At 45.1% G+C, this 15,085-nt stretch overlaps 1 protein-coding gene across 3 annotated transcripts in view; it reads right to left on the bottom strand.

Moving 5' to 3' along the window:
- LOC138663474 (oocyte zinc finger protein XlCOF22-like) overlaps positions 1-15,085 on the bottom strand; it is a 72,914-nt gene that overhangs the window by 55,754 nt on the left and 2,075 nt on the right. For all 3 annotated transcript variants that reach the window (XM_069749700.1, XM_069749701.1, XM_069749699.1), the window contains exon 3: positions 14,938-15,028. In XM_069749700.1, coding sequence (XP_069605801.1) covers positions 14,938-15,028 — 91 coding nt within the window. The remainder of the gene's footprint in view (positions 1-14,937; positions 15,029-15,085) is intronic.

Genomic DNA, 15,085 nt, shown 5'->3' on the forward strand with positions numbered 1-15,085 from the left:
AAAGTTACGGTTAGGGTTTAGATTACATTTACAGTTGGGAATAGGGTTGGGATTAGGGTTAGGGGTGTGTCAGGGTTAGAGGTGTGGTTAGGGTTACTGTTGGGATTAGGGTTAGGGGTGTGTTTGGATTAGGATTTCAGTTATAATTGAGGGGTTTCCACTGCTTAGGCACATCAGGGGCTCTCCAAACGCGACATGGCGTCCGATCTCAATTCCAGCCAATTCTACATTCAAAAAGTAAAACAGTGCTCCTTCCCTTCCGAGCTCTCCCGTGTGCCCAAACAGGCGTTTACCCCAACATATGGGGTATCAGCGTACTCAGGACAAATAGGACAACAACTGTTGGGGTCCAATTTCTCCTGCTACCCTTGGAAAAATACAAAACTGGGGGCTAAAAATTAATTTTTGTGGGGAAAAAAAGGATTTTTTATTTTCACGGCTCTGCGTTATAAACTGTAGTGAAACACTTGGGGGTTCAAAGCTCTCACAACACATCTAGAGGAGTTCCTTAGGGGGTCTTGTTTCCAAAATGGTGTCACTTGTGCGGGGTTTCTACTGTTTAGGTACATTAGGGGCTCTGCAAACGCAATGTGACACCTGCAGACCATTCCATCTAAGTCTGCATTCCAAATGGCGCTCCTTCCCTTCCGAGCCCTCCCATGCGGCCAAACAGTGGTTCCCCCCACATATGGGGTATCAGCACACTCAGGACAAATTATACAACAAATTTTGGGGTTTAATTTCTCCTGTTACCCTCGGGAAAATACAAAACTGGGGGCTAAAAAATAATTTTTGTGGGAAAAAATTTTTGTTTTATTTTTACGGCTCTGCATTATAAACTTCTGTGAAGCCCTTGGTGGGTCAAAGCGCTCAAAACACATCTAGATAAATTCCGTAGGGGGTCTACTTTCCAAAATGGTGTCACTTGTGGGGGGTTTCAATGTTTAGGCACATCAGTGGCTCTCCAAACGCAACATGGCGTCCCATCTCAATTCCTGTCAATTTTGCATTGAAAAGTCAAACGGCGCTCCTTCCCTTCCGAGCTCTCCCATGCGCCCAAACAGTGGTTTACCCCCACATATGGGGTATCAGCGTACCAGGACAAATTGTACAACAACTTTTGGGGTCCAATTTCTTCTCTTACCCTTGGGAAAATAAAAAATTGGGGGCGAAAAGATAATTTTTGTGAAAAATATGATTTTTTATTTTTACGGTTCTGCATTATAAACGTCTGTGAAGCACTTGGTGGGTCAAATTGCTCACCACACCTCTAGATAAGTTCCTTATGGGGTCTACTTTCCAAAATGGTGTCAGTTGTGGGGGGTTTCAATGTTTAGGCACATCAGGGGCTCTCCAAACGCAACATGGTGTCCCATCTCGATTCCAGTCAATTTTGCATTGAAAAGTCAAATGGCTCTCCTTCGCTTCTGAGCTCTGTCATGCGCCCAAACAGTGGTTTACCCCCACATATGGGGTATCGGTGTACTCAGGACAAATTGTACAACAACTTTTGGGGTCCATTTTCTCCTGTTACCCTTGGTAAAATAAAACAATTTGGAGCTGAAGTAAATTTTTTGTGAAAAAAAGTTAAATGTTCATTTTTATTTAAACATTCCAAAAATTCCTGTGAAGCACCAGAAGGGTTAATAAACTTCTTGAATATGGTGTAGAGCACCTTGAGGGGTGCAGTTTTTAGAATGGTGTCACACTTGGGTATTTTCTATCATATAGACCCCTCAAAATGACTTCAAATGAGATGTGGTCCCTAAAAAAAAATGGTGTTGTAAAAATGAGAAATTGCTGGTCAACTTTTAACCCTTATAACTCCCTAACAAAAAAAAAATTTTGGTTCCAAAATTGTGCTGATGTAAAGTAAACATGTGGGAAATGTTACTTATTAAGTATTTTGTGTGACATCTCTCTGTGATTTAATTGCATAAAAATTCAAAGTTGGAAAATTGCGAAATTTTCATAATTTTCGCCAAATTTCCGTTTTTTTCACAAACGCAGGTACTATCAAAGAATTTTTACCACTATCATGAAGTACAATATGTCCCGAGAAAACAATGTCAGAATCACTGTGATCCATTGAAGCGTTCCAGAGTTATAACCTCATAAAGGGACAGTGGTCAGAATTGTAAAAATTGGCCTGGTCATTAACGTGCAAACCACCCTTGGGGGTAAAGGGGTTAATGAGAAAAAAAACGTTTTTTTTTTAAATTTACCAAATAGCTTCGATGAAACAAAAGAGGGAAAAATTTAAAGGGGTCTGAATACTTTCCATACCCACTGTAAGGGGAGGATCTGTTTATACCAAGGATGGTGATGGTCACACGGGGGTATTCTCTGCCTCTGGAGTAGAGAAGGTTTTTCCACCAACATAGAAGAGGATTCTTTACTGTTAGGGCAGTGAGAATCTGGAATTCCTTGCCTGAGGAGGTGGTGATGGCGAACTCAGTCTAGGGGTTCAAGAGAGGCCTGGATGTCTTCCTGGAGCGTAACAATATTGTATCTTACAGTTATTAGGTTCTTTAGAAGGACGTAGATCTGGAGATTTATTCTGACGGAATATAGGCTGAACTGGATGGACAAATGTCTTTTTTCGGCCTTGCTAACTATGTTACTATGTCAGAAGGAGGAAGAGTGTGTGGACGGAGCTTGTGTGCGTGTCTCTGTGTGTGGGTGGAGAATATGTGTGTGTGTCTGTCTGTCTGTGTGTGTGTACTCATGTGACATGTGAACCCAGGCGTCATCTGATGGGACTACTACTCTCATACGGCTACATCTTTTGTCACATATAACAGAGGCAGCATGAGCCGATGATGGAAGAATAGTCTCATCATCCGACGCCTGTGGATCAAATTGTAGATCAAAACATTTAGATATTAACATCCAAAATACATACACCAAACCCCTAATCCCGACACCCGCGTCTCCTGCAAACAATCAAAAATAATAAACCAACAAATACTCCCTGTCCGCCGTTGTCCAGTCCCATGGGCGTGGAATGCAGTGAATCTTCATATCTCTTTAGCAGCGAGCACAGGAGTTAACCACAGTAGTCGAATGCTGTCTCTGTGACCTGCTGCTCTGCCAATGCCACACCCCCATCTCCCTATCACAGACAGAGCTTGTACATCCGGACTATAAGACGCTCCCCCCCCCCCCCCTTTTCATCCACATTTTTGGAGGAAAAAAGTGCGTAGACAGTTTTAAAAGAAATTGAAAAGTCAGGATAAGAGAATCTCTGCTGTTATTGTACAGAAATTCAGACTTGAAGGAAGGAAGGTAGATTCATCCATTAAGATATCAGGGTTCTAGGAAGCCAACAGCATCATTACCCTCCGCTTTCTCTTAGAGGACTATCATAATATTTTTCTTTAAGTGATTTTCTAACTTGTCAGCACATTCTATGTACGCTGTCATTTGGCTTTGTAGTTTACCAATATATATGTATATTTAGTCTGGCTGGGATAGCACGCGCGCGGGGTCGTGTGTGCAACAGATATTAAGTGCAACAGGATCAAGTGCCTGGCAGTTAGACAATGGCATTGAAGCTGATGTTCCTCTCTTCTCTTCTTCACACATGTAATTTATCCATCATCCATTTGTGTGCTGACTGCAAGTGTGAATAGAACCACATCTAGCAAGTTTGGTCATGGTAATTTATCCATCATCCATTTGTGTGCTGACTGCAAGTGTGAACAGAACCATATCTAGCAAGCTTTGCTCATGGTAATTTATCCATCATCCATGTCATGATCCGTTCCAGGGTTTTTTAGTGTCTGCCCTTCTTTCTGGATGGATCATGTCAAGGGTTAACTGTGCTCTGCTTCATTCTGGGTTCAGGTTTGCTATTTAGCTCCCATGAATCTTACTGGCAGTGTCAGCTATAGTTCTGTCTTCGGCGTGTTAACCTGACCCTGCTGGTACCTCTTGATTTGCTCTGCTGTGAACCCTGACTTGTCCTGTGTCTGTTAATTCCCTCTGTCTGCCCTTTTTCCCAGCGTTTCTCTGTCTATCTGCTTGATTCTCCGGTCCGGATCCCCTGGCTTGGTTTTGCACGTTGTTGCCGATTGTCCCTTTTGTACCGTATATTGCCCGTTCTGGTTTACTGATCTCGGGCTACGTTCTGACTATCCACCTGTCTTATCCTATAGTACTGTCGTGCTAGCTCGTATTTTTTGACTCGGCTTGCCTGACCACTCTCTTGTCACTTGGTGGCGTCTGTTCTGCTGTCCTGTGTGTGCAGTCTTACTTTCCTCTCAAGCTCCCCCCGGTGGAGGTTGAACTGTACTGCACTGCAGCAGCCTGACAATCCATTTGTGTGCTGACTGCAAGTGTGAACAGAACCATATCTAGCAAGCTTTTATCCATCACTCCAGTGTTGCTTTTTTTTTCTGTTTTTGGTTTCTGATTTAAAGTGTTCAAAGTTATCTTTTTTTTTTCTTCCTTTTTTCCCACTGTTTTATGGCCTTGCTCAGCATTGGTTGTTTACCCTGCATAGTAATGCCTGCTCTGGCCTTATGCTAATTGGTTAATTGCTGATTGTGGCCATTTGGTTCCTGATGCTAGCAGTCATTTCATATGTATTTAGTCTGGCTGGGATAGCACGCGAGCGGGGTCGCGTCTGCAACAGATATTAAGTGCAACAGGATCAAGTGTTTGGCAGTTAGACAATGGCATTTGGACAGGGCAAGAGACAGGTAAGGTGCATAAGTTTTTCAAACAATCATGTTTCTTGGTCAGTCATACTACATTATGCATTGATCATATCAATCTGCTTCTTATTTGTTTTTACTTCTGCTTTCTCACAACTCGCCCGCCCTTTAGCAAATTCTGGGCACTCTCTCTATATCCACCCCTCCCTTCTCCCCTTTCCCATGTATAACTCTGAGGCTCTACTGACATTTCTTACTCACTCCAAACCATCCACTACCTCCATGCAGCACTCAAAACGTTCATACAAATCATCCCACCACCTGCTCTGTTTTTTCTCCTTTTCTCCTCCCTCCACCAGCATACATTACTTTCCTCCAGCTACATATAGAAACCCTGCTAATCTTATTAACATTCAATGCATGCCTTCTCCTATCGCTTTCCACTGTGCTATCTGGAATGCACGGTCTGTGTGTAACAAACTAACTTACATTCACGATCTTTTCCTCTCTAATTCCCTTAACCTTCTGGCTATTACAGAAACCTGGATCCAGCACTCATACACCACCGCCGCTGCCGCTCTCTCATTTGGTGGGCTGAAATTTTCACATACCACCAGATCTGAGAACAGACAGGGTGGAGGTGTTGGTTTGCTCCTTTCATCACAATGTGCTTTCCAGGTCATCCACCGGTTCCCTCACTTACATTTCCTTCCTTTGAAGTCCACGCCGTCAGACTCTTTAAGCCCTTCTCCTTGCAAGTGGCGGTTGTTTATTGCCTTCCAGGCTCCTCCCGCCTGTTTCTAGACCACTTTGCCACCTGGCTTACTCACTTTCTATCCTATGACATCCCCACCTGTTATGGACCTGGTGGTTAGGAGCACCCGAAATGACCTGATGGTTAAACTGATACAGGACAAGCTCTGGGAAGTGGGAACTCTGCTGACCGCAACCCCTAATCCTATCACACACACTAGAAATAGCCGTGGAGCGTAGCTAACTCTGCCTTGACGCCTCTTCACAGCCTAAGAGCTAACTAGCCCTATAGATAGAAAATAAAGCCTACCTTGCCTCAGAGAAATTCCCCAAAGGAAAAGGCAGCCCCCCACAAATATTGACTGTGAGTTAAGATGAAAGTCACAAACACAGAAATGAAACAGGTTTCAGCAAAGGAGGCCAGACTTACTAAACACACTGAGGATAGGAAAGGTAACTTTGCGGTCAGCACAAAAAACTACAAAAGACCACGCAGAGTGTGCAAAAAGACCCCCGCACCGACTCACGGTGCGGAGGTGCCACTCTGCATCCCAGAGCTTCCAGCTAGCAAGGCAAAATCATGATAGCAAGCTGGACAAGAAAACACTGAACAGATAATTAACTAGCAGGAACTTAGCTTCTGCTGGAGTAGACAGGTCACCAGAAAGATCCAAGAACGAACTGAACAAGTACAAGAACATTGACAGCTGGCAAGGAGTAACGATCAGAGTGGAGTTAAATAGAGCAGCCAGCCTAAGAATAAACTAGGTCACCTGTGGAAGGAACCTCAGAACCAGCAACTCTACTCACAGCCACCAGAGGGAGTCCATGGACAGAACTCGCCGAAGTACCATTCATGACCACAGGAGGGAGTTCGATAACAGAATTCACAACAGTACCCCCCCCTTGAGGAGGGGTCACCGAACCCTCACCAGAACCCCCAGGCCGATCAGGACGAGCCAAATGAAAGGCACGAACCAGATCGGCAGCATGAACATCAGAGGCAACAACCCAGGAATTATCTTCCTGACCATAACCCTTCCACTTGACCAGGTACTGGAGTTTCCGTCTCGAAATACGAGAATCCAAAATCTTCTCCACCACATACTCCAACTCCCCTTCGACCAACACCGGGGCAGGAGGGTCAACGGAGGGAACCATAGGCGCCACGTATCTCCGCAACAACGACCTATGGAACACATTATGGATGGCAAAAGAAGCTGGAAGGGCCAAACGAAATGACACAGGATTGAGAACTTCAGAAATCTTATAAGGACCAATGAAACGAGGCTTAAACTTAGGAGAGGAAACCTTCATAGGAACATAACGAGACGACAACCAAACCAAATCCCCAACACGAAGTCGGGGACCAACACAACGACGGCGGTTAGCAAAACGTTGAGCCTTCTCCTGGGACAATGTCAAATTGTCAACTACGTGAATCCAAATTTGCTGCAACCTGTCCACCACAGAATCTACACCAGGACAGTCCGAAGGCTCAACCTGCCCTGAAGAAAAACGAGGATGGAAACCAGAATTACAGAAAAAAGGCGAAACCAAAGTAGCCGAGCTGGCCCGATTATTAATGGTGAATTCAGCCAAAGGCAAGAAGGACACCCAATCATCCTGATCAGCAGAAACAAAGCATCTCAGATATGCTTCCAAAGTCTGATTGGTTCGTTCGGTCTGGCCATTTGTCTGAGGATGGAAAGCCGAAGAAAAAGACAAATCAATGCCCATCTTAGCACAAAAGGACCGCCAAAACCTTGAAACAAACTGGGAACCTCTGTCAGAGACGATGTTCTCCGGAATGCCATGCAAACAAACCACATGATGGAAAAATAATGGCACCAAATCAGAGGAGGAAGGCAATTTAGACAAGGGCACCAAATGGACCATCTTAGAGAAGCGATCACAAACCACCCAGATGACCGACATCCTTTGAGAGACAGGGAGATCTGAAATAAAATCCATGGAGATATGCGTCCAGGGCCTCTTCGGGACCGGCAAGGGCAAAAGCAACCCACTGGCACGAGAACAGCAGGGCTTAGCCCGAGCACAAATCCCACAGGACTGCACAAAAGAACGCACATCCCGTGACAAGGAAGGCCACCAAAAAGACCTAGCCACCAAATCTCTGGTACCAAAGATTCCAGGATGACCAGCTAACACCGAACAATGAACCTCAGAGATAACTCTACTAGTCCATCTATCAGGGACAAACAATTTCTCCGCTGGACAACGGTCAGGTCTATCAGCCTGAAACTTCTGCAGCACCCGCCGCAAATCAGGGGAGATGGCAGACAAAATTACCCCCTCATTGAGAATACCAGCCGGCTCAGGAACACCCGGAGGGTCAGGCACAAAACTCCTTGAAAGGGCATCAGCCTTCACATTCTTAGAGCCCGGAAGGTATGAAACCACAAAATCGAAACGGGAGAAAAACAGCGACCATCGAGCCTGTCTAGGATTCAACCGTTTGGCAGACTCGAGATAAGTCAAATTCTTGTGATCCGTCAAGACCACCACGCGATGCTTGGCTCCTTCAAGCCAATGTCGCCACTCCTCGAATGCCCACTTCATAGCCAACAACTCACGATTGCCAACATCATAATTGCGCTCAGCAGGCGAGAACTTTCTAGAAAAGAAAGCACATGGTTTCATCACCAAGCCATCAGAACTTCTTTGAGATAAAACAGCCCCTGCTCCAATCTCAGAAGCATCAACCTCGACCTGAAACGGGAGCGAAACATCTGGCTGACACAACACAGGGGCAGTAGAAAAACGACGCTTCAACTCCTGAAAAGCCTCAACGGCCGCAGAGGACCAATTGACCACATCAGCACCTTTCTTGGTCAAATCAGTCAATGGCCTAACAACACTAGAAAAATTAGCGATGAAGCGATGGTAAAAATTAGCAAAGCCCAGGAACTTCTGCAGGCTCTTCACAGATGTAGGCTGAGTCCAATCATAAATGGCCTGAACTTTAACAGGGTCCATCTTGATAGTAGAAGGGGAAAAAATGAAACCCAAAAATGAAACCTTCTGAACTCCAAAGAGACATTTAGACCCCATCACAAACAAGGAATTAGCACGAAGGACCTGGAACACCATTCTGACCTGCTTCACATGAGACTCCCAATCATTTGAAAAGACCAAAATATCATCCAAATAAACAATCATGAATCTATCCAGGTACTCTCGGAAGATGTCATGCATAAAGGACTGAAACACAGATGGAGCATTAGAAAGCCCGAATGGCATCACCAGGTACTCAAAATGGCCCTCGGGCGTATTAAATGCTGTTTTCCATTCACCGCCCTGTTTAATACGCACAAGATTATACGCACCACGTAGATCTATCTTGGTGAACCAACTCGCCCCCTTAATCCGAGCAAACAAATCAGACATTAGCGGCAAAGGGTACTGAAACTTGACCGTGATCTTATTAAGAAGGCGGTAATCAATACAAGGTCTCAAAGAACCATCCTTCTTGGCCTGCTCCCAACGGTGATGACGACGGGCGAATATGCCCTTTCTCCAATGACTCCTTTATATAACTCCGCATAGCGGCGTGTTCCGGCACAGATAAATTGAACAGTCGACCCTTAGGAAACTTACTACCAGGAATCAAATTAATAGCACAATCACAATCCCTATGAGGAGGTAGGGCACTGGATTTGGGCTCATCAAATACATCCCAGTAATCTTGACAAAAACTCAGGGACTTCAGAAGGAGTGGAAGACGAAATTGACAGCAATGGAACATCACCATGTACCCCTTGACAACCCCAGCTGGACACAGACATTGATTTCCAATCCAATACTGGATTATGGACCTGTAGCCATGGCAACCCCAAAACGACCACATCATGCAGATTATGCAACACCAAAAATCAAATATCCTCCTGATGTGCAGGAGCCATGCACATGGTCAATTGAGTCCAGTACTGAGGCTTATTCTTGGCCAAAGGCGTAGCATCGATTCCTCTCAATAGAATAGGATACTGCAAGGGCTCCAAGAAAAAACCACAGCGCCTGGCAAACTCTAAGTCCATCAAATTCAGGGCAGCGCCTGAATCCACAAATGCCATAACAGAATAGGACGACAAAGAGCAAATCAGAGTAACGGACAAAAGAAATTTAGGCTGTACTGTACCAATGGTGGCAGACCTAGCGAACCGCTTAGTGCGCTTAGGACAATTGGAGATAGCATGAGTGGAGTCACCACAGTAAAAACACAGCCCATTCTGACGTCTGTGTTCTTGCCGTTCAGCTCTGGTCAAACTCCTATCACATTGCATAGGCTCAGGCCTATGCTCAGAGAATACCGCCAAATGGTGCACAGCTTTGCGCTCACGCAAGCGCCGATCGATCTGAATGGCCAAGGACATAGACTCATTCAGACCAGCAGGCGTGGGAAATCCCACCATAGCATCCTTAAGGGCTTCAGAAAGACCCTTCCTGAAAATTGCCGCTAGGGCACACTCATTCCACTGAGTAAGCACAGACCACTTTCTAAACTTCTGACAATACACCTCCGCTTCATCCTGACCCTGACACGAAGCCAGCAAGATTTTCTCTGCCTGATCCACTGAATTTGGTTCATCATAAAGCAATCCAAGCGCCAGAAAAAACGCATCTACATCACGCAATGTAGGATCTCCTGGCGCAAGGGAAAATGCCCAGTCTTGAGGGTCGCCACGCAATAAAGAAATAATGATTTTTACTTGTTGAACGGGATCACCAGAGGAGCGGGGTTTCAAAGCAAGAAACAGTTTACAATTATTTTTGAAATTCTGGAACTTAGATATATCCCCAGAAAATAAATCAGGAATAGGAATTCTAGGCTCTAACATCGGATTCTGAACTACAAAATCTTGAATGCTTTGTACCCTTGCAGTGAGATGATCCACACAAGAGGACAGACCTTGAATGTCCATATCTACACCTGTGTCCTGAACCACCCAGAGGTTAAGGGGAAAAGAAAGACAAAACACACTGCAGAGAAAAAAAAATGGTCTCAGAACTTCTCTTATCCCTCTATTGAGATGCATTAACACTTTTGGGCCAGCTGTACTGTTATGGCCCTGGTGGTTAGGAGCACCCGAAATGACCTGATGGTTAAACTGATACAGGACAAGCTCTGGGAAGTGGGAACTCTGCTGACCGCAACCCCTAATCCTATCACACACAATAGAAATAGCCGTGGAGCGTACCTAACTTTGCCTAGACGCCTCTTCACAGCCTAAGAGCTAACTAGCCCTATAGATAGAAAATAAAGCCTACCTTGCCTCAGAGAAATTCCCCAAAGGAAAAGGCAGCCCCCCACAAATATTGACTGTGAGTTAAGATGAAAGTCACAAACACAGAAATGAAACAGGTTTCAGCAAAGGAGGCCAGACTTACTAAACAGACTGAGGATAGGAAAGGTAACTTTGCGGTCAGCACAAAAAACTACAAAAGACCACGCAGAGTGTGCAAAAAGACCCCCGCACCGACTCACGGTGCGGAGGTGCCACTCTGCATCCCAGAGCTTCCAGCTAGCAAGGCAAAATCATGATAGCAAGCTGGACAAGAAAACACTGAACAGATAATTAACTAGCAGGAACTTAGCTTCTGCTGGAGTAGACAGGTCACCAGAAAGATCCAAGAACGAACTGAACCAGTACAAGAACATTGACAGCTGGCAAGGAGTAACGATCAGAGTGGAGTTAAATAGAGCAGCCAGCCTAAGAATAAACTAGGTCACCTGTGGAAGGAACCTCAGAACCAGCAACTCCACTCACAGCCACCAGAGGGAGTCCATGGACAGAACTCGCCAAAGTACCATTCATGACCACAGGAGGGAGTTCGATAACAGAATTCACAACACCCACCCTCATCATGGGAGACTTCAACATCCCCATCAATGATCACCTCTCCCAATCTGACTCTCATCTTCTTTCTCTAACTTCTTCATTCGGCCTCGCACAGTTTACTAACTCTCCTACGCATGAGGACGGGAATACTCTGGACCTACTCTTCTCCTGTACCGGATTGCTGCACGACTTTACTAACTCCCCTCTCCCGTTCTTGGACCACAACCTTCTTTCCTTCTCTGTTAAGAATTGTCTCCTCACCCAGGACACCCCCACTTACCACACTTATCGGAATACACGTACCATTAATACCCAGCAGCTTATGGACAATCTCCACATATATTTAGCCCCATCTCCTCCTTCTCCTGTCCTGACTTAGCATTTTCACACTTCAATAATACACTGAAGAATGCCCTAGATGAAGCAGCACCTTCTACATGCAGAAAGACCCGACACAGACAACGGCATCCCTGGCACACTATGGAGAAAACCTCTCTTAGCAGATGACTTCATCCACTACAAGTTCATGCTCAAAACATATACCTCTGCCCTTTATCTGGCCAAACAACCCTACTTCACCACCCTCATCGCCTCACTATCATCACCTTACTATCCAACAACCCAAAACGACTTTTTGAAACCTTAAACTCCATCCTGAAACCTAAAGTACAGGCTGCCAACACCAATCTCAGTGGTGAGGATCTGGCCACTTATTTCCTAGAAAAATCAACCACATCCATCAGGATATCTCAGCACAATCTCCTCAGTGCCTGGATCCGCTTCCCTGCCGCACCTCAAGCGCCAAGTTTCCAATCTACTTGCTTCTGCTCGGCATACAACCTGCAACAGTGACCCCATTCCTTCACATCTCCTACAGTCATTCTCACCAGTGGTCACCACTCACCTGACTAAAATATTTAACCTCTCTCTTTCTTCAGGTATCTTTCCCTCCTCATTTAAACATGCCATCATAACCCCTTTACTTAAAAAGCCATCCCTGGACCAGAACTGCACTGCTAACTACAGACCTGTCTCTAACCTTTCCTTCATCTCTAAACTCCTGGAACGCTTGGGCCGTCTAATCCGCTATCTCTCGGATAACTCTCTTCTTGACCCCTTACAATCTGGTTTCCGCTCTTTACACTCCACTGAAACTGCCCTCACTAAAGTCTCTAGTGATCTAATAACAGCTAAATCCAAAGGTCATTGCTCTCTGCTGATTCTCCTGGATTTCTCTGCCGCATTTGACACTGTGGAACACCAGCTCCTTCTCAATATGCTCCGCTCCATTGGCCTCAAGGACACAGCCCTCTCCTGGTTCTCCTCCTACCTCTCTGACCGCTCCTTCAATGTATGTTTTGCCGCCTCCTCTTCCTCTCCTCGTCCCCTTACTATCGGGGTTCCGCAGGGCTCAGTCCTAGGCTCCCTCCTCTTCTCTCTATACACGGCCCCTATTGGACAAACAATCAGCAGATTGGGTTCCAGTATCATCTCTATGCTGATGACACCCAATTATACACTTCTTCCCCTGACATCACCCCTACCCTAATTCAAAATACCAAGGATTGTCTGTCTGCTGTCTGTCCTCCCTCTATCTGAAACTAAATCTCTCCAAAACGGAACTTCTTGTGTTTCTCCATTCTACTAACCTCACTCTAGCCAACATCGAAATTACCCTGAAAGGTTCAACCATAACACCCAAGCAGCATGCCCGCTGTCTTGGGGTCATATTCGACACCAAACTTTCCTTTACTCCCTATATCCGATCCCTCACTCGCTCTTGTCACCTGCATCTTTAAAAACATCTCCAGAATCCGACATTTTCTCACCTTTGAAACTGCTAAGACTCTTACTGTTGCGCTCATTCATTCTCATCTGGACTACTGCAACTCTCTTCTGATTGGTCTCCCTCTTACCAAAGTTTGCCCTCTCCAATCCATCTTGAATGCAGCAGAGTCATATTTCTGTCTAGCCGCTTCACCGATGCCTCTATCTTGTGCCTGTCATTATACTGGCTACCCATTCGCTACAGGGTCCAGTATAAACTCATCTCTCTCACCCACAAAGCTCTCCACAGTTCTGCACCGCCTTATATCTCCTCTCTCATCTCTGTCTATCGCCCTACACGTGCCCTCCGTTCTACAAATGACCTAAAACTAACATCCCCCGTAATCCGAACCTCGCACCTCCGTCTTCAAGACTTCTCTCGTGCTGCACCAGCTCTCTGTAATGCACTTCCCCAGACGATCAGACTGATACCTAGCCCCGACCTATTCAAGCGCGCTTTAAAAACCCATCTCTTCAAACAAGCCTACCACATCAACTACTCAGTAAACTAACTTTGCCCTGTTCCCTCCTTCCAAATATTATTCTGAATCTGCACCCTACTATCCATCTGTCTCCACACCCTCTATGCACACGATAACTGCGCTTGATACTTGACTACTGAACTTATACACACGGGCTGATGACCGGATCATGCAGCTTTATATGAAAATCTCTATTTATTATAATTGCCAGACCTGAAATAACAAGCACTTTTCACCTATTGTGTCCCCCCATTTCCTTGTAGATTGTAAGCTTGCGAGCAGGGACCTCACCGCTAATGTCACTGTTTAAATTGTCTTAACTTGTACTGAATTTATTGTCTGTACATGTCCCCGCTTAATTGTAAAGTGCTGCGGAATATGTTGGCGCTATATAAATAAAAAAATCTAATATATAATTGCCTAGAATACTACTTCCTGCAATTTCTGCCAACTTCCGAGGCTTTGTCCGGAGCTAATGTCCGGAGCTAATGTCCGGAGCTAATGTCCGGAGATTAATTGCCTAGAATACTACTTCCTGCAATTTGTGCCAACTTCCGTGGCTTTGTCCGGAGCTAATGTCCGGAGCTAATGTCCGGAGCTAATGTGCGGAGATAATGTCCGGAGCTAATGTCCGGAGCTAATGTCCGGAGATAAGTGACGTCAACAGTGTCCAGTGTCTGATTGGTTGCCGCCTGCTGCGAGCGACCAATCAGAAACGTGCCGTACTGTGACACACTCCACCCGCCATTTTGGTGTGATTTTTGAATTTTTACCTCACAGCAAGTTTCTACTGCGTGGAGGCGGGCCCAGTGACGTTGCTCTTCAAGCTCCTGCCGAATTTCGTCAAAAAAATGATAATACCATTTACCAAAACTATATATATTTAGTTGTGAAGTGGTTCAGTGACATTTTCACACCAATTTTGAACTTTTGTTTGGTGTTTTCTGCATATACTGCCTATTATTTTTGTTCTTTCTTACTATTATTTATTAATTGTATTATTCTTACATTTGAATAAATAAAGTATATATGGATTCTAGACTCCCGATTCTTTAGAATCGGGCTGCCATCTAGTATTATTATAAAATTATTATTACCGATATGGACAGGAAAGGGTTAGTGTCATCTAATCTCAGGGGTAGGTGGATCGTCCAGGTTGTAAGTTCTATAGAAAAGGGCTTTCAATGTTCAAAGCCATTTGAACTGTGTTGGGTGGAGGAGAATGTTGTGGTCTAGAGGTAAAATGATGATCACACAATTGTAATATGGCCGGACCACACCACCGATAAAGCAGCCACAGCCGGTGACTGAGAAGAATCTGTGACTTCTCTGCATTTAGTGGTCACTACTCACCTGGGTAGTCATATGTAGGAATCTCCTCTTTACACCGCTCATCACCCCTCATATATATCTCTGTGGTATTAATATGGGTCAGATCTTCACCCTGAAACAAATATTGTAAAAGTCACAGACAGATGGAGAAGTCACATCTATGATCAGC

Source organism: Ranitomeya imitator, chromosome 2 (genome assembly GCF_032444005.1).
Source record: "Ranitomeya imitator isolate aRanImi1 chromosome 2, aRanImi1.pri, whole genome shotgun sequence".
In the NCBI taxonomy this organism is placed as follows: Eukaryota; Metazoa; Chordata; class Amphibia; order Anura; family Dendrobatidae; genus Ranitomeya; species Ranitomeya imitator.